General features: G+C 38.4%; 1 protein-coding gene, 1 long non-coding RNA gene and 4 other non-coding genes across 8 annotated transcripts in view; 3 read left to right on the top strand and 3 right to left on the bottom strand.

Moving 5' to 3' along the window:
* LOC105084135 (histone H2A type 1-J-like) overlaps positions 1–20,160 on the top strand; it is a 37,348-nt gene that overhangs the window by 723 nt on the left and 16,465 nt on the right. The window contains exon 2 of one of the 3 annotated variants that reach the window (XM_010974167.3): positions 12,840–14,707. The exons of 1 other annotated variant lie outside the window; for it this stretch is intronic. In XM_010974167.3, coding sequence (XP_010972469.1) covers positions 12,840–12,870 — 31 coding nt within the window. In that variant the 3' untranslated portion in view covers positions 12,871–14,707. Of the gene's footprint in view, positions 1–1,746; positions 6,418–12,839; positions 14,708–20,160 lie in introns of those variants that run through there. One more of the 3 variants, XM_074348240.1, reaches the window with a different exon arrangement.
* On the top strand, positions 2,944–3,015 carry TRNAH-GUG (transfer RNA histidin (anticodon GUG)). Its single transcript has one exon. It is a non-coding gene; the product is annotated as a tRNA-His (tRNA).
* Positions 7,827–7,899, bottom strand: TRNAV-UAC (transfer RNA valine (anticodon UAC)). The gene has a single exon. It is a non-coding gene; the product is annotated as a tRNA-Val (tRNA).
* On the top strand, positions 11,986–12,059 carry TRNAT-AGU (transfer RNA threonine (anticodon AGU)). The gene has a single exon. It is a non-coding gene; the product is annotated as a tRNA-Thr (tRNA).
* On the bottom strand, positions 14,644–17,887 carry LOC123614094 (uncharacterized). Its single transcript, XR_006721592.2, has 2 exons — positions 17,221–17,887; positions 14,644–15,813 (listed from the first exon to the last, which is right to left on the bottom strand). It is a non-coding gene; the product is annotated as an uncharacterized LOC123614094 (long non-coding RNA).
* On the bottom strand, positions 16,945–17,018 carry TRNAI-AAU (transfer RNA isoleucine (anticodon AAU)). The gene has a single exon. It is a non-coding gene; the product is annotated as a tRNA-Ile (tRNA).

Genomic DNA, 20,160 nt, shown 5'->3' on the forward strand with positions numbered 1-20,160 from the left:
AGAAGTTGGAGATGAATCAGAGAGAAAAAAAAGAAAACAAACAAAAACTGGCAGCCAAAGTGAAATGCACTGATTGCTTTTAGAAAACAATTTAGCAATTCTCAATATACTATTAAGAGTCGTTTGAAGCAACATTCTGATTAAGTGACGTAACTAAGGATGGTTTTCATCAGATGATGAAATTCTTAAAATTCCACGCAGCAGCCATTTACATTTTCTTTAGGATTTAATGAGTAAGACAATTTGTTGATTAAAAACATGCAGAATTTTTTTACTCCCATATTAGTAAATCCTTTGTCCTATTTGGAACACATGTATTCGTTTAATACACTCTTTTAATGCACCATAGTAACTCAGGATATAAGTCTGTGTAACCTAGAAAATCTGCCTCCCTGGAAGTCATACTCCAGGTGGAGGAGCCATAAATAAACGTGAATATGTAAGATTATACATATCTTGTAAAGAACATAGGGGAGATACGCCATAGAGCATAATGGGAACTCCTATTTTACATAGTGGGTAAGTGGAGATAACTTCTTTAAAGATGTTGCGTGATCAGAGATCTACATAAACTGAAAAAAAAAAAAAAAAGACGGGCAGATATTAGAGGGAAGAGTATTTCAAGTAGAGGGAACTGAAAATGCAAAAGCCTTAAGACAGAAAATGTGTTTTTCTTGGGAACAGCCAGAAGGCCCATGAGGCAACGAACTTAAAGCAGATGGGGAGGCCATGAGGGAAACACCACAATATAGGACTTTGGGTGTGTAAGTTAATGTATAAAGGTAATTAATAGCAATCCTGACCTAGATAATAAATTTGATTATACAGACTAGCTAAATAGAAAAAGCCTTGGAATGCAACCTGCTTTTTAAAAAGACACCATAAATATGGTATTCTTTGTTATGTGGTTCAAAACTGAAAGATTTGAGAGGATGTAGTTTATAATTCAATACAAGATTTGTTTGCTACTCCTAGTCTTTGCTTGCAGAAACTTGTTAAATGAAATAATAATGAAATGCAAGAGACCCAGGGGGAAAAATATGGTGATATAGTGATGCAGCATTGGGTTCTCTAGAAGCAGGTGCTGAGATGGAGTTTGGGGTGCAAGGACCAACATTTGTGAAAAGAGGGAGGAACTAGGATTGGACAGAGGAGAATGTCAAACTGTGATACAGGCCGGACAAATGGGAGCAGTGGAGCCTGTATTGCCTGGTAGAGTTGCCTCACATTGGGTGAAAATGGCCCTGGATCAGCCTTTACGTCTCCATTTTGCTCTCTCACTGATACAGACTGTCTTGGGGAAGGGTGTGCCTTGAGTAGGGTGGATCTCTGCAATTCTGGTGGACACTGAAGGAGCTGAGAGCTGCTGCCTATTTACTAACTGCTCTGCAGTTGGGCAGCAATTCTTACCTTGGTTGGGGTATCTGGGAACTGCATTTCTGGTGCAGTTAGACTCGTTAATATGAATATAAATATCAACATTGAATAATGTCTATTGATAGTATTTGTAAAACTGATGTTAGTGTACATAACTGGTATTGTTTCTTTACTTTCATTGAGGAAGTTAAAGGGGATGTGTCTCCTTTTTAGAGAAATGAGAAAACTTACTAACTTCTTTAAAAAAAAACCAATTTCATATCCTCCTATGAGTTTTAGATGCCTCAATCATTGCAAATGGAAGGTGATATAAAATAATTATAAGGACTATTGAGAGAATTTTCCACTAGCCTTCTCTCGCTCCTCCAGATCCAGCAAATCACTTCACTTATGCAGTCCTGGGAATAATCCAGTTTTGCACCATAATATGAAAGCTTCAAAATGAATAGCTGAGGCCCCAACAAAGAGGAGAGTGAGCCTTTAAAGAAAACATGGAAGAGAGATTCAAGGCAGACCACTCATGGGCTACATACGTAACATGAATGCATTTGAGGTGGGTGTCGTTCTAATTTCAATTTAGAAAAGAAATGGTATGGAACTGAATGTTTCTGCCATCCCCAACCCCAACACTGGCAAATTCACATATGAAAATCCTAAACCTCTAGTGTGGTATTTGGGGGTGAAGCCTTTGGAGATAATTGGCTTTAGATGAGGTCATGAAGGTAGAATCCTCATGGTAGGATGAGTGCTCTTATAAGAGGGAGGGACCAGACCCTCTCCCACTGACTCCTCAAGCCCACAAAGAAATCACATGAGCACACAGATGGTAGCACCTACAAACCAGGAATCAGGCCCTCACCAGACACTGAATCTATTGGCACCTTGATCTTAGACTTCTCAGATTCCAGAACTGTGAGAAATAAATGTTGTTTATGCTACCCAGCCCTGTAATATTTGTCATAGCAGCCCAAACTGAGTAAGGCAAGAAAGTATAATGTCATTTATTCAAGTAGATTCTCAACTCGTAAGAGATAAAGCTCTAAATCAGGATATTATCTACCTCAACACAAAGCCCACACATAACTGCCTTCTCTTAACTATCTGGTCTTATACACTGTGGTATAAAGTGCATAAATATTTGGGTAAGAATGTTAAAGGGAGATGTTGAAAAATTTTAGCAGGCAAGTATCATGATCAGATTTGCATTAACTGATACCAAATGAAAAAAAGAATAAAACTAAAATTATTCAAATAATGTTTACAATAGTTTAAGACGAATAACCAAAAGTTCCTGAAAATGAGGATCACACTTAATACATACTTTTCCTCATTTTCCACCCTTCACCCCCTTATCTTCATACTTATTAGATGGAGTCAATGCCATGTATTTGTTGTAGGGAACAACTGTAAAAGGGGGAGAGTAGGGCAGTAGAGTGGCAGTAAAGTGAGCAGGCAATTCTAAGTAAGGACAGAAAACAAAGTGCATATGTCTTTAGACGACAGAAATAGATGTTCCTGAGGAAAGAGCAGAAGGCAGGCATAAAGACAGGTGGCTTCTTGTGGCTTGCCGTGATCGTATAGTGGTTAGTACTCTGCGTTGTGGCCGCAGCAACCTCGGTTCGAATCCGAGTCACGGCAGGATGGAGTCTTACATCTGTGTACCTTGTATCTTTTCTCAGCATCGCAATAGAGACCGTCCGTGTAAAACCCACGTGAAATTAAAGGGACTTCTATCTAATCCGGACCAAAAAACACAAATGTTCATCCTGCTGTCACCCGCCAGCCAAACAGAAAGTGTACTTTTTGTTTTTCTTTTTTCTCCAGTTCTTCTCTTCCCAACCATACTCAAGTGTAACACTCCTGTTGGCATTGGCTGGAAGTCCCAAAGAAGGAATTGAAGAAATAATAAAACTAGAAAAAAATTTCCTTTTAAACACAATGAAAAGACTATTCAAAAGCAGATCCAGGTTTACGGTGGTAATCTTTTCCAGCACACAAAGGAATGATTGTGAATCACGCATTTCTAAGTGTGGTGCCTGGGCCATTGCTGAGAAACTGTAAACTGATAATCTGGAGAAAATTCGTGGCTCAGAAGAATAGCCACCATCTCTAGGCCCTTCAGTTTGAGTGAGTTAGAAAGGGCCAAGTGCACTAGGTAAGGTGGGAGTGGCGAAGAGTTGATCTGAGATGGGGAGGTGGCTGGAAAGCAGAAGCAGTAGTTACTACGTGGGTACCACAGTGAGATGACAAGGGAGAAGCAAATCCCCAGAGGAACTTAGGTGAGTTCACTTCTCATACCACAGCACTCTGAGAACACATAAATAGTACCTCATCTCCCCTGGGCCTTGTAAATTTTAAGTGCTTGAAAAATACTGTCTTCTGTCTTCTTATTTTTAGCAGCTTATTAGAAGTTTCAGAATGCAGATATCTGCTTCAGTTTTCTAAAGCCTTCTCTTCTTAGGGCTGAAATAACCCATTTCTTCCCCAACTGTCCAACTGACATGGATTCCGAAACTCATACCAACAAAGCTTTGGGGATATTGTAACTGCAGCTGAAATGTCTTATAATTTGGATGCCATCCCTCCAGCAGCCCAGGCTTGAAGCTGCTTCCCAGTAGTCTAACAGCATTCACAGTGGGCCATCCATATTTGCTGCAATCACATCTACTTCAATTTTCTTTTGTGTATGTTATTTCTACTGAATTTTACAAGGATGAGTTCAAGGACCAAGTATGTATTGACCCAGAAGGACCAGCTCCTGTCAGGTTTTTTTTTTCCCACCAGTGAACAAGGAAACTCAGATTTAGAACAGGAGACAACATCTTGATCTTGCAATTCTCTAGAACATACTTTTGCTGGCTCTTACTGGCCTGAGTAGCAAAAATTCATGGACTATGGCCCAGAGGCTACCTCTTCATAAGTGCATTAGGTCCTAAATCTAGCACAGAACTAACAAATTAGCAGAATTAATCTATCCAGGTGAGTGATGGGATAAAGACCTATACTTCATGATTTGCTCAAAAAGTAGAGAGCTTGCTTGGCATGCTCCATATGATACCCGGTAGCAACATGTGTTTCTATTAGATATATCAGGTTCTGAGGTTTGCAATTATATTGTGTAGCTTTAAGTGAAATCACTAGTAAATCTGGGATAAACTGAGCAGGGGAATTATGAGATTAGACATTTGCATTTTCCAGATTTCCTTTTATGAATTCTTGACTATTGGTCTGGGAGCATCCTCCACCACCTGCCAATCACATTTGCAGAGAGAAAACTGCCCTCCTCTATCTATGGCCCCCATGGTCTATTTAAATTTCTCGATGGAAACTAATGAGAGTTACCACTTTCTATAATTGTTCTCAAGATTTAAGGACATCAATATGCGTGATGGCGTTAGCTCAGTGAGGTACAAACCAAAAACATGATAAAATAAGCTGTTGTTGTTGTTAAATAGCATTGCTACTTAAGTGGAAGAAGGCCTTTGTGCGGTAATGTAAATACTGATGCCAAATTCAGCATCTGTTTAAATTTACTGTAGTCCTCTGCTATTTTGATGGTAATAACCTAATTCCAACTATGTCAGGAAGTGTTTTGTCTGTCTTCAAAATTAAGGTTTATTCAGCTTGGCTATTTATAAAGCCAATGTCTGCCAAAATGTTTGTCATGATAGGCCATAAATTTGGGGAAGGGGCAGGGGTCTTGGACAGAGGTAGATCATAGGAAGAATGGCCACAAAAGTTAAGAAATCAGGGAAGGAAAAAATATGTATACACCAAAGAAACCTAATATCGGCAGAAATCCAGAAGAAGAATAGGCTGGGTTTGGGGGTGTTACTTTCTCTCCAGTGTGCAGCAGTCTGCCTGTGTCCATATGCCTCCTTCAGCACCTCCTTTATGTTAAAATGGCTGCTCATATTAACTGAAGGACAAACAAAGCTTTTTCTTTCAGGCTTTAGCAAGACTTATGAAAGTACTTTCTTGCCAGTGAGAAGCAGAAGTCAGGGAATAGTTAGACCTCATAAAGAACTTCAGTCAAGAAAGTTGAAAAACTAACACATCCTGGCCTTGTGATGAACTAAGTAGTGTGTGGAAGCTCATAGCTCACAGCTCACAGCTCACATCAAGGTAAATGAGAGGCAACTCCACTCTTGGTTAATGAATAAAGTTAACCTCAACCACAATAGGTTTCCTAAGGCGTTCTTATTGCTGAGTGCCCCTCAGCCTTCTTGGTCTCTTCTCAAAGTGTGAAGATGGGGAAGACAGATTCCTATGGACAGGCTGGAAAAGGAGAGGTACAAAAGCAAACTCTGAGTGGAACAGCTAAAAGTAATTCCAATGAGAAGAGAGAGAAATAGTGATTAATGTTGATTCTGCCCCACGACACTTGTTAGACCCTTTGCTGAGAAAACATTTTAGCAATTCTTCTCCACTGCATTCACTGAAATGTTGAAAAACTTTGCTTTTCACATTCCAGCCTGTAATCCACCTACAATTAATTTGTATGTATATTTCAAAGTATGGATTTTTTTCTAATATGTACAGTTGAGTCAGCAATACTGAATGAATAGGCCATATCTCCCTTCTGATCTGCCCCACCCACCTATGTCAGACATGATGTTTCATTATTTACTTTGGACTATATTGTGCTATCCATTCTGTTCCACTGGTTTATTTATCTCTGTAAAAACACCTTATATATTAATTACTGTCTTTTGAAATCTGACATTTCGAAGAGAAAGCACCTCTACCATCCTTCTCTTTTAAAATAATTTAGCTTGCCAAATCTTTCTAGTTCTTCCAAGTATTATAATCTGTTGGAATTTTGATTGAAACCTCATTATATATGTGTGTGTGTATCTCTGTGATTTTAAAGAAACTTTATATTATTATTTTACAAAGCTTTCACTTTCATTAATATGGTACATCACTGCATTTATTTAAGTAGTTTTTTATATCTTTCCATAATATTGTATAATTCTCCCTGTGTAAGTACTGTACACAATTTGTCAGATTATTCTTAAGTATAAATTTAAAATCTTGTTTTTTGTGTGTTTCTGAGTTAAAATTGTGAAGCATATCCAAAAAATATGTTCAACTCATTTATTGATTTTAAACACTTACAGGTTCTCCAGTTTTTTCCTGTAGATATATCATCTGCAACTAATGATTACTTACTTACTCCTTTTCACACCTTGTACGTATTTTCTAAGTTTAAAATGTTTATTTATTTAAAATAATTTAAAATATTTATTTGTATCTAACAATACAAACTATTATTACTCCTCCCATATGGAATGATTAATCTTTTTATTTGCACAATTTTCAATAGGTCTTATTTCAACCCCAAATCCATCTACCAGTTATTTAAATCTTTTTTTCCCTCCATCTCTTTTTTTTTTTTTTTTGCTTGATATTCCAGGATATTATCACACTTTATGACCTACTTAGTGAATTTTTCACTTCTGATAATATATTTTTATTTTACAAAAGTCCTTTTCCTTGTGTGAATACAGTTGTCTTTATTTCAGTATTCAATTTTGTCTCCCATCTCTCTGAGTATATTAACATTGATTTATTCTTAGCATTGTTCTACCTATGTCTTTGTCTACCAAGTTGCTTTTTGTTTCGGTTTTTGTTACATTTAATATAGTCTTCAGATATATAATGATTCTGGCTTTTCTATTCACGGTTAAGAACAGGATATGGGAAAGTTCACTGGAAGCTCTGACCCTTTGGATGGCGCTTGCTTATTTTGAGTGGAAGTGGGATCCAAGAGGGTTGGGAAGGCTCACTGTAAGGTCAAGGTTTTCATAGATGTCTCTTGTCTTTAGTATGGAATTACAGCCATCTAATAAGGCAAATGCTTCTTAGGCTAGAGACCTCTGTTTTATCCTTTTAGGAGCATAAACTTGGAGTCTTCTTGCTGAGAACTTCCAGGTAGGAGCTGGGAGAGCTCGACTCTCTAGGAGAGAGAACCTGGGTCCTCTGAAGGATTGAGAAACTGCTGGAGCAGCCAATCTTTGTTCGGACCTGCCCGCACATTTCTTTGGCACTGTTCCCAGTTTGAGGCCCAGGCCACACTAGTCTGACCTCCACCCAGTTTTACAATTTTAGGAATTCCTGTTGGTTAGGATCTCTCACTCTTGAGGTGAGAAAATGTTTAGTGTCCCCAGCACTCAGGCTTCATTGAAAAATCTGTTCCTTCCTGACTTTTGTGGTGACTAGAGGTAACAGAAATAATAAAATTATTTTTTTGTGCCAATCTGATGTTCTACTGGCCACAGAGCTAAGCAGTTTATTAAAGTGGATATCCCAAAGGAAAGCTGGGGGAGAATCAGCAATTCTGTTTCTCAAATAGCACACTCAGAAGCCTAAACTACAAAAACGAAAATGAAAAACCCGCTCTGTTAGCCTTAAAGGGAGGGCAAAAAAGAAAGGTCCTGAGGGACTGGTTCCACTGGGGCTCGAACCCAGGACCTTCTGCGTGTAAAGCAGACGTGCTAACCACTACACTATGGAACCTCTTGGGGGGGTGACTTGTTTTATGTCTCCAGATACAAAAGATTTTGGACAAATACATCAGAAAATATTCAATTCAAAGATAGATGAGTTTGAACATAGGAAATTGTGGGTGCTTAACTACATTTCTAGTGCATCTCACTTGCACAGAAGCTTGAAATATCCTCAAATTGTGTCATCTGTGTCTATCTAAAACCATATTCTTGATTTGTGCCTCTTTGAACACTTCTAGACTAATCTATATTTTCCCATTCACCCTGGGAGTATTTATTTCCAGCGTAGGTGCCAAGCATTTGCCAAGGTGCTGGGGATAGAGCAGTGCAACAGTTAAAACCCCTGCGTGTATGCACCTTATGCTGCAGTTCCTAGCAAATAACAGGTGCTGAATAAATGTATCTTTATTTCAAGGGAATTACAAGCTAATTAGCAGCACTCTCATGACTTCCCTGTTTTTGCAACTGGGTTAGAGTTAGACAGTTAGGGACTGCTCACTAAGCTAAACTTAGAAATTTGTGCATTAATTAAGATGGGAGGTGAATGAATGTTTTCAATTGTAGGAGTTCAGAGCATTTTGGCCACCCCAAAATATGCCACTCTGGTATATTGATTATATTAAGTTAAAAGCAGTTGAGAAACAGCAGGTACTGTTATAGGAGAGAGAAAAATAATCAAATAGCCCAAGTGCAAAACAAAAACTCATAGGTTTTCTAGAACAAATGTAAGAGGTTTCCAGTTCTTATTGAAAAGAACAAATTAGAAAATAAGGCCGTGCTCCAGAGGCAAGGACAGAACCCATACAGACATACAACTTATAAACTTTAAATTCAAAAACTTTCCCACTCACTAATCTCAGCAACATAGAATTCTTGTTCTCATATCTTTTCTTATAAGAAACCAAAAAATATTTGCTTACAGTTTGGGGAGTCTAGGATTGACTTCATAGGTCCATGAAACATTGGCCCAGACTTAGAAGAACAGAAGCAAAAAACAAATCTTTAGGACGTTCTTTGAAGGGAAATTAATAAAATGTAATTCAAACAATTACTTTCATATAATTTACTATTTACATGCTATGACTTGTGCTGGGTTTTAGAACTCCCTTGACCTGCAGACACATTTGCTATCAGGAAAAGCACATCATTTTATTAAATTCAAATTTTATGAAAATGTGAGGTGGCTAAGATAAAGGAAATGTAGGATGCTACATGAGAACCCATATATCCTGGAGACTGTCACTAAACCGAAACTTCAAGCACTAGAAGACACAACCCCAGTGGACTATAATATAAAAACCCAGCACACTTCTCTAGATATCTAGATGGATTATGCTTCAAATGTAAAAAAGAAAATCTACACCTTTTTAGAACATTTTAGACCTATTTTTTTTAAAAGGAAAATCCTTAACAAAATCAAGGATTTGTCATTAAGTTCCCCCATTGTCAAAGTCAATAGACAGGGAACATAACAGCAGAAAATATTGCAAGGTCTAAAATTCACAATAGACTAATGACTACAAAATACAATGTACCCCAGGTTCATTGACATGAAAAAGGCATCAACCTCTATAAGAACATGGACAAATAGGAAGAAGCACATAAAATGCGATTAAAATGACTAACAAACATATAGACAGATGCTCAAAATCTTTAGAAAACATAAACATAAATTTAAAAACACGATGAGATTTATCACTGTACATATAAGATTACAAAGTAGAAAGCTGGATGTTAAGCATGGGCAAGGATAAAGGGACGTGCAGTGCTGGTGGGACTGTAGACTGACTGGAAAATAAACCAGGATTAATTAGTGTGTGTGTATATATATATATACACCAATGATACCTTACACAAGTACATAAAGGGGGATAGATGAGGAAGTGGTGTTATAGGGAGTGGGGGGACAGTGAAGGCAACCTGTGAGTCCGTCACTGGGACAGAAAATAGTAAATACAATGCCCTTCATGGGATTTTACATAGCAATTAGAAGCAATGATTTAAGTGTACACAGGGCAACCTTGATGGATCTGAAAGTCACAATGTTTTTTAAAAGGAGTAAGAATATAGTACATCATTTATATAAATTTATAACATATACGCACAGAACAAAAATGTCAACTCTGCCCAAATAAATATAATCAAAATGAAACAATAAACAAATTAGGAAAGTTAGACAACCTACGGAATGGGAGAAAATTTTTGCAAGTGAAACCGACAAAGGCTTGATCTCCAGAATATATAAGCAGCTCATACGACTCAATAAGAAAAAAATAAACAACCCAATCCAAAAATGGGCAGAAGACCTAAACAAGCAATTCTCCAAGGAAGACATACAAATGATCAAAAAGCACATGAAAAAATGCTCAGTATCACTAATTATCAGAGAAATGCAAATCAAAACTACAGTGAGGTATCACCTCACACCAGTTAGAATGGCCGTCACTCAAAAATTCACAAATGACAAATGCTGGAGAGGCTGTGGAGAAAGGGGAACCCTCCTACACTGCTGGTGGGAATGCAGTTTGGTGCAGCCACTGTGGAAAACAGTGTGAAGATTCCTCAAAAGACTAGGAATAGACTTATCATATGACCCAGGAATCCCACTCCTGGGCTTGTATCCAGAAGGAACCCCACTTCAGGATGACACCTGCACCCCAATGTTCATAGCAGCACTATTTACAATAGCCAAAACATGGAAACAGCCTAAATGTCCATCAACAGGTGACTGGATAAAGAAGAGGTGGTATATTTATACAATGGAATACTACTCAGCCATAAAAACCAACAATATAATGCCATTTGCAGCAACATGGATGCTCCTGGAGAATGTCATTCTAAGTGAAGTAAGCCAGAAAGAGAAAGAAAAATACCATATGAGATCGCTCATATGTGGAATCTAAAAAACAAAAACAAAAACAAACAAACAAAAACAAAGTGTAAATACAGGACAGAAATAGACTCATAGACAGAGAATACAGACTTGTGGTTGCCAGAGGGGTGGAGGGTGGGAAGGGATAGACTGGGATTTCAAAATTGTAGAATAGATAAACAAGATTACACTGTATAGCACAGGGAAATATACACAAAATGTTATGATAACTCACAGAGAAAAAAATGTGACAATGAGTGTGTATATGTCCATGAATGACTGAAAAATTGTTCTGAACACTGGAATTTGACACAACATTGTAAAATGATTATAAATCAACAAAAAATGTTAAAAAAAATAAAAAAATAAAATCAATTCATAAGCTCTTAAAAAAACAAATTAGAAAAGTTGTTTATGCAAGGAGAGAAATGGCGAGAGGACATAGGGACAAAGGGAATAAATGAATCTTGAAATATTGTAAAGCAGGGCAAGTAGATTAGGTATAGGTTAGACTGGCAAGGAAGAACTAGGGGGAGGGGCGGGTTGTGGGGGGAAGATCTATGAAGATAAGAATCAAGTCAGTTTTAACGCAGCAGTGCAATGAGAGAATCTCCTGTGCATCAGTGTGTCCTCATCTTTGCTTGCTTTCTTGTGCCAGGTTAAACAAAATAGAAGGAAACACAATAGTCTTGCTCATATGCAGTGAATTAGCTCAGAAAGTAGCACCGTGGGCTCTGTAACCTTCCGGTAGTGAAACTGATTCTTACATTTCTCATTGTCTCGGGAAGGTGGGAGGTGGGGCAAATTGTTAAAACGTGCTTTATTTACCCTATTCTAGAATACAAATCCTATAGGTGAAAAAAATTTTGTTTTGTTCGCTATTCTACCTCCAATACCTAGAAGAGTAGCTGAAATACAGTAGTGACATATTTGTGGACAAAATGAATTAACCGAGAAACAAATTTAAAATATGTTGCAATATCCAATATTTTCTCTAGAGGGCAACAGTCGCCATGAAATAGAATTTTTCCTCTAATTTACAATCATTTTTAAAACCTTGCTTTGAAGAATTTTTATTTTTTAATGTTGACGTTTCTGCTTTAGTATGAGTTCAGAAACACAAATGTGCTCTCTTTGTTACAAAATCAAATAATTTCTGGCAAGTTACTACATTTCACAGAAAAAGTTACAAATATGAAATAATTGAGTCTTTGCTGGAGAAGGGGCCCTGTGGCTTAGCTGGTCAAAGCGCCTGTCTAGTAAACAGGAGATCCTGGGTTCGAATCCCAGCGGGGCCTTCGTTATTTATTCGGCTTTTGTATTTCAACAGTGTAGTTGCCGTTATGTATGTTCAAGATGTGCGGAGGAATTTATTACACTGATAAAGCCAGTGTTGAATCGTGGAGAGTCTTTTGCGGGATAATTACACCATAATACAAGGTGTTGCGATGAATAAGGTTTCGGTAGTTATTAGAAAGCAATGGGTTTGCTGATGATGAGTATATTAATTGAGCAAAAATTATCTTGCAGTACCTGACAGAGTGCTAACATTTAAATTCTGTCTTGGAAGTTCAGTCTTGGATCTTTTAATCTGTGACAGCCAACATTTTCAGCTAAAAGATGGAGTATGGTTGCCAGCGTCAGGCAAATAATTAATAAGCCATGACCCTTAACTTGGAATCAGACTCATTTTTATTTTTGAGACTAAGGAAGATAGCACTGTTAACTTTAGACTCATTTTGGTTTTGTGCAACCCTAAGAACTGTATTTGTACATCCAAAGAACCTACTGAAAGGGTAGGAAAATTGGAGCTCAATGACATTTTGAGGAAATAAATCAAAAGCAGATTATCACTTCCTTGAATCTTAAATGACATGGTAGTTCATTAGCTAAAATATACACTGTGTAGCCCTGGCCTACATATTGGGCTTTTCCCTTTTATTAAAGAGATTTCAAAGATTATGATGGGAGTGCCATCAAAGTCTTTGTCTTTTCACTTTGTTAGAACTAGTCCTGTATTATGCATGAAATCCTGTTTATACTTCACAGTAAAACCGCCCTTTGTTTATTTATCGCAGTTCTTCCCCATCTACTTCCAAAGGAATGTGAACAAAAGAGGTGGTCAGCTGACTTTGCCACCCAAAAATACACCACTTTGGCATACAGATTATTGTGAGCTGAAGACAAATGAGAAGAAGCAGATACAAGAAAAGTTCTCTGCCTTCTGCCTATTTGCCAAAAAGCAGGACATACATTTACTAAAGGGGCCACCTCCCTCTCCTCTCTAAAGAAGGACAAAGATTAATCCCCTGAGACTACTGTAGACCCTCTCAGCCTGGAATCTAAATAACAAAGTTTGCTAACTAGCCTTTGTCTCCTCTCTTAGAAGCCTAAAACTGCTTCCCTTTGTCCTGTCATTTCCCCACAAGTTTATTGTTCTTTTTGGAAGATGCAGTATAAACCAGAATTCTCAGTCACCACTGAGAGTTACTTATTTTTCCCCGGATAGTCCCTACGTGAGGTATACAAGTTAAGAAACTTCTGTTTGTTTGTTTCTTGTTTATCCGTCTTTTGTTACAGGGGTCTCAGCTAAGAACTCAAAAGGGTAGAGGGGAAATTATTTTTCCTCCCCTACAGACACAGCCTCACATAACTTTAATACTGCAATGTTCTCTTCTTGTAAACTAAATCCATTGAAGACTGAAAATACCCTTAGACCTGTGTATTACATATTAAAGTGTTATTCCTGCCCTGTACTTACCAAAAGCTCAGTCAGAGAGGGACAATATGTCCTCGAATACATATCAGTAAGTGGTCCCAAACAATCCTTGTCTGAAATGCAAATCAAGAGCCAAATTCTGACTATGTAACACCCGTCAATTACTTCAAACAGCCTATACATTGAAGGAAGTCTTCCTCCACTATTAGTATATACCCAGGTTGTCTTCACAGTCTGGTTGAAAGATATAAAGTACACAGAATGGGAAATTCCTAGAGATAACAGTGCCCACTGTCCATAATAGGTTTCTGGTCTGATGTTAAACAACAGCAGTAGAGTATAATGAGTCATAATTTCAGTTCTTTTCTAAAATGTTAACTCGGTTACAACTTTACTTCCCTAATTTTAATCTGGCATTTTCTAGGCCACTGGCTTTCAGCTGAGGGTTTACATTACTTATCTCTGAAGTCTTATTAATATATAAACGTGTAGGACCTGCTCCAGAGTTACTGAATCTCTCTGCTTGATATTGTTGATATATTGTTGATATATTCTTATATGATTGGGGTATTCATAGCATGTTATGTCTCAGGATTATTATACATTAAGTATCAAGATATTTTTTCTCTGTAAAACATGTTCATTCACTTTTATAAGCTAGATGCAATATTTACTATCTTCTTTGAAAATATGGTTGATTGGCATGTCTATAGCCATTTTATCTAAAATTTATTTTGGAATGACTTTGTTATTTCTTGTTATTCTTGTTCCAAAATTCCTTGTTAGTGGCATTATTCTTGTTATAAACTCTCATCAGATCTTTTGCTTTTGAAAATTATAAGTAATAAGTTCATCACAGCCATTTAAAATCTTTTGTCATTCATACATAGTTATTTTATTTTACTCTGATGCTGCCCTGAAAGCATTTGCAGTCAGCTACATGCCAAAGTGTTTCATCTTCGACAAGGAAGGACTGCAAAGCATCATAGGAAAAAGACAACCGTGCCAGGTACTTGGGGTATGGGCCCCTGACAGCATGGCTTATACAACTTTGACCATTCTACTGAGTCAGAATTTCCAGAATTCTGATCAAGAAGCACATGGGTTCATTAGACTCTGTTAGGGAAATAAAACAATCCTGCCATAAAAAATACCCTTCCATATCAATAGAAGAAAGAGAGAAAATACATTTTATTGAGTAAGAATTAACAGATTTACAGGTATATAAGATAGCACAAAGGTGATGACAAAATGAGGACAAAATTTCTCTCCTTTTATACAGCAAAGCTTAAGAAAGAACATCAATTTCTCTTTTCCCCTTGAGAAGAAAGGGGCTGCATCTCATGACAGTCTCCTGTATGTCTCATGAGAGCCTCTGAGCAAATTCTAATTTAAATCCTTAAATGGAAAGGAAACATTTGTAAATATCTTATTGTCTAATAATATGCTCATTTTTAAAAAACTATCTTTGAACTCACGTAAACATAACTTCCTTTTTTCAACTCTGTGCTTTGGAGCCCCTACTTTAGGTCTCTTTGAAATATCCTATGATTCTACTCACATTACAACAGAAAAATAAAGGTGACATTTTCCACCCTCTCTCTAGTCCCACTTGTACACTTTGTTTTCAGTGGTGGGATGGATTTAAAGGTTCAGACTCAACTTCCGGCTAGGTGGACCAACTCAGTTGAAAATAAGCTCTGTTTCTATATAGTATATAATCCTAATTATGCTGGTTTGAAAGCTCAGGAAGTGCTAATAAGTTAATTTCCAACATATAAAAAGTGGAAAAAAGCAGGATGCAAAGTAGTGTGTAGAATGTGACATTTTAGTAACTGGAAAGGAAAAAGAAAATGGATGTTCATATTTACATCTATTCACATAAAGAAAATCAGGGAGAATACACAGGAAACTAGGAACACAAACTCAGGAGGTAATGCTGAGAACTGGCAGTAAGGGAGGTAGTGCTGAAAACGGAGAGATGAGGGAGGAGAGGGTGTGGGAAACTCTTCACAGTACACCCATTTTAGTTACTATGTGACTGTGTCACCTTATGCAAGATGAAAACAACAACAGTCTCACCAGGCTTACATGAAGGTGTCCCAGGGCTGGAGTCCTTACTGCAGGCTCTAGGAGAGAATTAGCTTTCAAACTTATTCAGATCGTTGGCAGGATTCAGTTTCATGCAGTTGTAGGACTGGGGTCTCCTTTCCTTGAAGGCTATCAGCCAGCAGTCCTTCTCAGTTTCTAGTGAATGTCCACATTCCATGGCTGGTGGCCTCCTTCATCTTCAAGTCAGCAACAACCTGTTGAGTTCCTCTTCAACTTCAAACCTGTAAGTATATGCTTTAATGTACAATAGAGTAGTGGTGCCCTTGAATTAAAAAAAAAAAAAAAAAACTTCAAGCGTTTTCTTTGAGCCAGTCACAGTTCTTGACATGGAGGATGCAGCACTGACCAAAAGAGAGGAGGGCCCTGCCTTCTTGGATTTATTGAGCAACTGCGATGTCCCTGGAACTGTGCTTGAGACATTGTTTACCTCATTATTTAATCAATATCATTAATGTCATTTTTAATAATCCCCTACTTTTTTAAAATTGAGTTATAATAACCTCTACTTTTAAAAAGAGAAAGAGTAAAAATATGTTGGGAGTCTGAGGGAGAATGCAAGGGTCGAGGAGAGAAACAGGAGGAAGCTCTTGCTGGACACACAGAGAACCAGGGGCCAGACTTCAAGAAAAGGACAGGACAGAGAGAATGAAGCACTTAGACTGAGAGCTGCCCCAGAGGCTCTTGCCCTCCTATCCCCTACTGTTCACCTTGTTTTTGTCATTCTAATCTTAAATCCAACGCTTTTATGATAAAAGTCCAAAAAAATTTAGACGAGTTGTAAATGGCTTGCTAAGTGGCAGCACCAAGGTAATAGTCAAAAATAACCCAAAGGCTGACCATTGCTCAGTTTTGCCGCGGAGCATTCGCAGTTGCAGACATGAGGCTTGGACAGAGGCAAAGCCACGACGAGCCTGAGATACTCCCACATTTGAGAAAAAGAAAAACCAAAATGCCTGTCTACCATAGCAGGAATCGAACCAGAGACCTTAATATAAAAACAATACCCTAACCAGCTGAGCAACTTGCCATAACCAAGGACAAGATTTTTTTCTTTTGGAAATAAAAACTGTATCAAAACATTATTACCTCAAGTCTTCTCCAGAATGATGCAAGAAATTCTCTAATTTTTCCTATTGCCCCTTCCCTAAATACAGCCGCCTTATCTCATTGAGTTTTCTTTAAAAGCTCTCAATCCTGACTCTGATACATTATTTATATTTTAAATAAAAAAACACTTTCAGTGGTGGTGATCTTGGGAGTGTCCGTTATTGGACATAAGGCAGCAGTTCCTACATGTGATGTGGTCAATTTACATGAAGAAGGGAAAAAAAACGGAAAAAGCATCTTTCAAGTGGCCCGTACGGGGATCGAACCCGCGACCTTGGCGTTATTAGCACCACGCTCTAACCAACTGAGCTAACCGGCCACCCCGTGGGAAAGTGCTTTTACTAATACTTTTTAAAGTCATATCTAATTAAAGTTGGCAGCTATTTTCTTTGCAAAAGGTTAGAGAGAGATTCTTTTTTCTGTCAAAAAAGGAAAAGAGAAATCCCAGCTGCCAGGATAGATAAACCTTGCTTCTCCCCGAGAAACCTCAATCTTTGTCAAACCGACCGACGAAGACTCACGTGAAAGTCCGGACCAACTACTCCTAGAAGGCCCGGGGCAAACGCGAAACTGCTACAAGCCTGAGATGGCGGCAGGCGGATCACGGAACTGACCACCCAGCGCCCGCAGTGCAGGGCCCGGAGGACTCGGCTTCTGCACGCAGAGTGCGGATTCCCCGCTCCTGGAGATCATTTCGGTCAGGTCACTTGTTCCCAGAGGCTTCTAGCCGCTTGATTTCAGGGTGGTTCCGAGGTCACCTTTACGCTAAATCCGTAGCTGCGCGCCCGGAGCGGAAAAAGACTTGGACCTGAAGCTGCAGTGCTGGTTATAGGACACTTGGTGGCGCCCGAGTGCGATGCTGCAGTCAGCCGGGGGGCAAAAAGACCTCGAGAGCCTCTAACCCCTCCCCCTCCTCCTCCCCCAAGAACCAAGATACCGCCGCTCTCCCCTCCCAAATCGATGAAAAGGGAAGTCGAAACCGGAAGAGTCAGGAGTCAGGGCCGTGATCCGGACCAGGGAGAAACACCAGAATCTGAGAGGAGCAGGGGAACTGAAGTCAAGGTCGGGCAACTCCAAGGAAAGAGTCGGGAAACCTTTGCCCTTTTGAGCCTGGCCTGATCCACCTGCAAGAGGGTGTCAACTCTGGCAGGGACCAGTAGAGCAGCAATTCTTTTCCCTGCTGGACCCTATAACCCTCCTTTTTTTTTTTTTCTACTTTTCTATTCTTTGTTGCATCTGAAGTTAGTTGGCTCGTTTTATAGATATATATTCTATCGAGTAAGATTTGAAAGTTTTCTGTGAAAAGAGCTATTTCTTTTAATGAGACAGGTTAACTATTCATTTACTTATTTTACATTATGCAGCTTATAAACTTTGTTTTTAATTGTTTAAAAAGCTGTACGATCATACTTCTTACCTTTAGTACATTTCTTTAACTTTGTATAAGCATTCACCATATGAACTAGTAGTTGTCCTCATTTTCTTTGTCCTTCAGTAAAAATTTGGGGGAAGATGAATGGAAAAACCAATTTTTTACATTCTTATTTGTTTTTTACTACAGTACTTGATCTCTTCAGTCTTTTCTCCTCCTTCTGTGATTTATTGCAACTCTTCCAGATTTCCTAACCCTGCGAGATCTCTCTCGATTAACAGCCAGGATGTCAGCTGTTTGGGTGGCTGCGCATTCTCTTTGCTCTCCTGTCGTCCCCACGCTGTTAGTTTGGGAGATTACTCTCCATCCAGTAAGACTTGGAGAGCTTTTTCTCAGTTCCTCAGGCCTGGCTGTTGGCAGCTAAAATACAAAGTTTCTTGTATTGGTTGCTTTTTATTTTCCTGCCATGTTCCCTAACTTCAGCCGACTTCGCAGTTGGGTGTGTCTCGGTGGGTTTTTGTCTCCACTTTCTGGCTTTCCCCTGGCCCCTCTTTGGCATACTCTCCCCAGCAGAGACACTGGAATTGGTTTTGTCTACTTGGAATTCTGTTTGGGTCAAGCAAGCCCACAGGCAAATCTTAAAAATCTCTTAGTTTCTTCCCATTTCTCCTAATCTGGTCTTTGTGGGTTTTTCCTCCTCTGCCCTTCTGTCCATCTGCCAGGGATATGCACCAGCCTCTTTTCTTCTATGAAGGCCTCTTGTGGAATTTAGTTCACTTTGATTCCTTTGTATCCTCATGGATTCATGGGTTCAGAAAATCTACTCCTCTTAAACTTACAGTTTGCTTTAGTTAGTAGGTTGAGAGGGACACATTCTTGCAACTTCCTACAACACCAAAAATGGAACTCAGTGCTTTGTATTTTTAAAATATTTCCAGATTTCTGTGCCAAAACTGCTTTTGTCATTCCTTGAAACTATTTACTTTGAAATATATAGCAATAGCCTAGCATCTCTCAATAAGGAAACTAACCATTTGAGGACCTACTTTTGCCAGGTGCTTTGCATGTTGTTTCAGGTCATCCTTATATCACATGTTATTTATTTCAATTGATATTCTAAAATAGCCAGTTTTGTTCTTATGTTGAAGTCAGAAGTGAGATAGAATATCTACATGACACCATGGAAACTTTAAGAACTGAAATGGCTGAGCACCTGCAGGTGCATTTCCAGATTTTACTTCGACTTCCAGGTGAGACCGCTTGGAACTTGCAGGGCAAAAGAATGTCACATGGAATTTGGATATATTTCAGAAAGTTATCTCTAATATTTGTCCACTGATTTGACAGATGTTTATTGAGAACTTAACATGATCCAGTCTAGTCTTCACTATCAACATAATGGTCCCAAAGTCACACTTGGTCCTTTCCTCACCCTCCCAGAGATTAAAATCCAATACCACCCATGACTTTTGATTAGTTGTCTAAGGGTGAAGATGGTCTTCTCCACATAGGTAGTATCTTCATTTTACCTTAAGAAAGATCTTCTTTAGTCTTTTGTGTCTGATTACTGGTATAGTTTCTATACAAATGATGAGGACAGATTAGCAACATTATTCAATGAAAGCACTAGTACTATGCATCATGGAAAGCTTCCATATATGGGCACATAACTTCCATATCTTGGCACATCTGCTAAAACAGAATATCCTGTTTGGAATCCTTACCTCTTGCTTTTTTGTAATTTGGGGGAATAATATCACCAGCAATATTGAAGATGGCTTGATAAAGCATATATTTTTAGAAGTTAAATGATGGAGAAAATTGTGAATCTTGTTGTCAGCTAGGAAATGAGGATTCTGAGGTCAGGAGATGACAGTTAGGTATTTTATTCAGAAATGCTGCTTTGGAATGATTGGTCCATATAAAAGATTGCATAAAAAATTACTTCCAGTGGGGCCTCAAAAGAGTACCTCAAATTCTGTCTTGGAAATTGTGGAGTGCAGAATTCTCATTATGTAACCCTAGTAAATTATGGAGAGCAGTGGAGTCTGAATGCAAGCATCAGAGCTTTTTTTTAAAAAAGCAAACA

This window comes from Camelus bactrianus, chromosome 20 (genome assembly GCF_048773025.1).
Source record: "Camelus bactrianus isolate YW-2024 breed Bactrian camel chromosome 20, ASM4877302v1, whole genome shotgun sequence".
NCBI classification, from domain to species: domain Eukaryota; kingdom Metazoa; phylum Chordata; class Mammalia; order Artiodactyla; family Camelidae; genus Camelus; species Camelus bactrianus.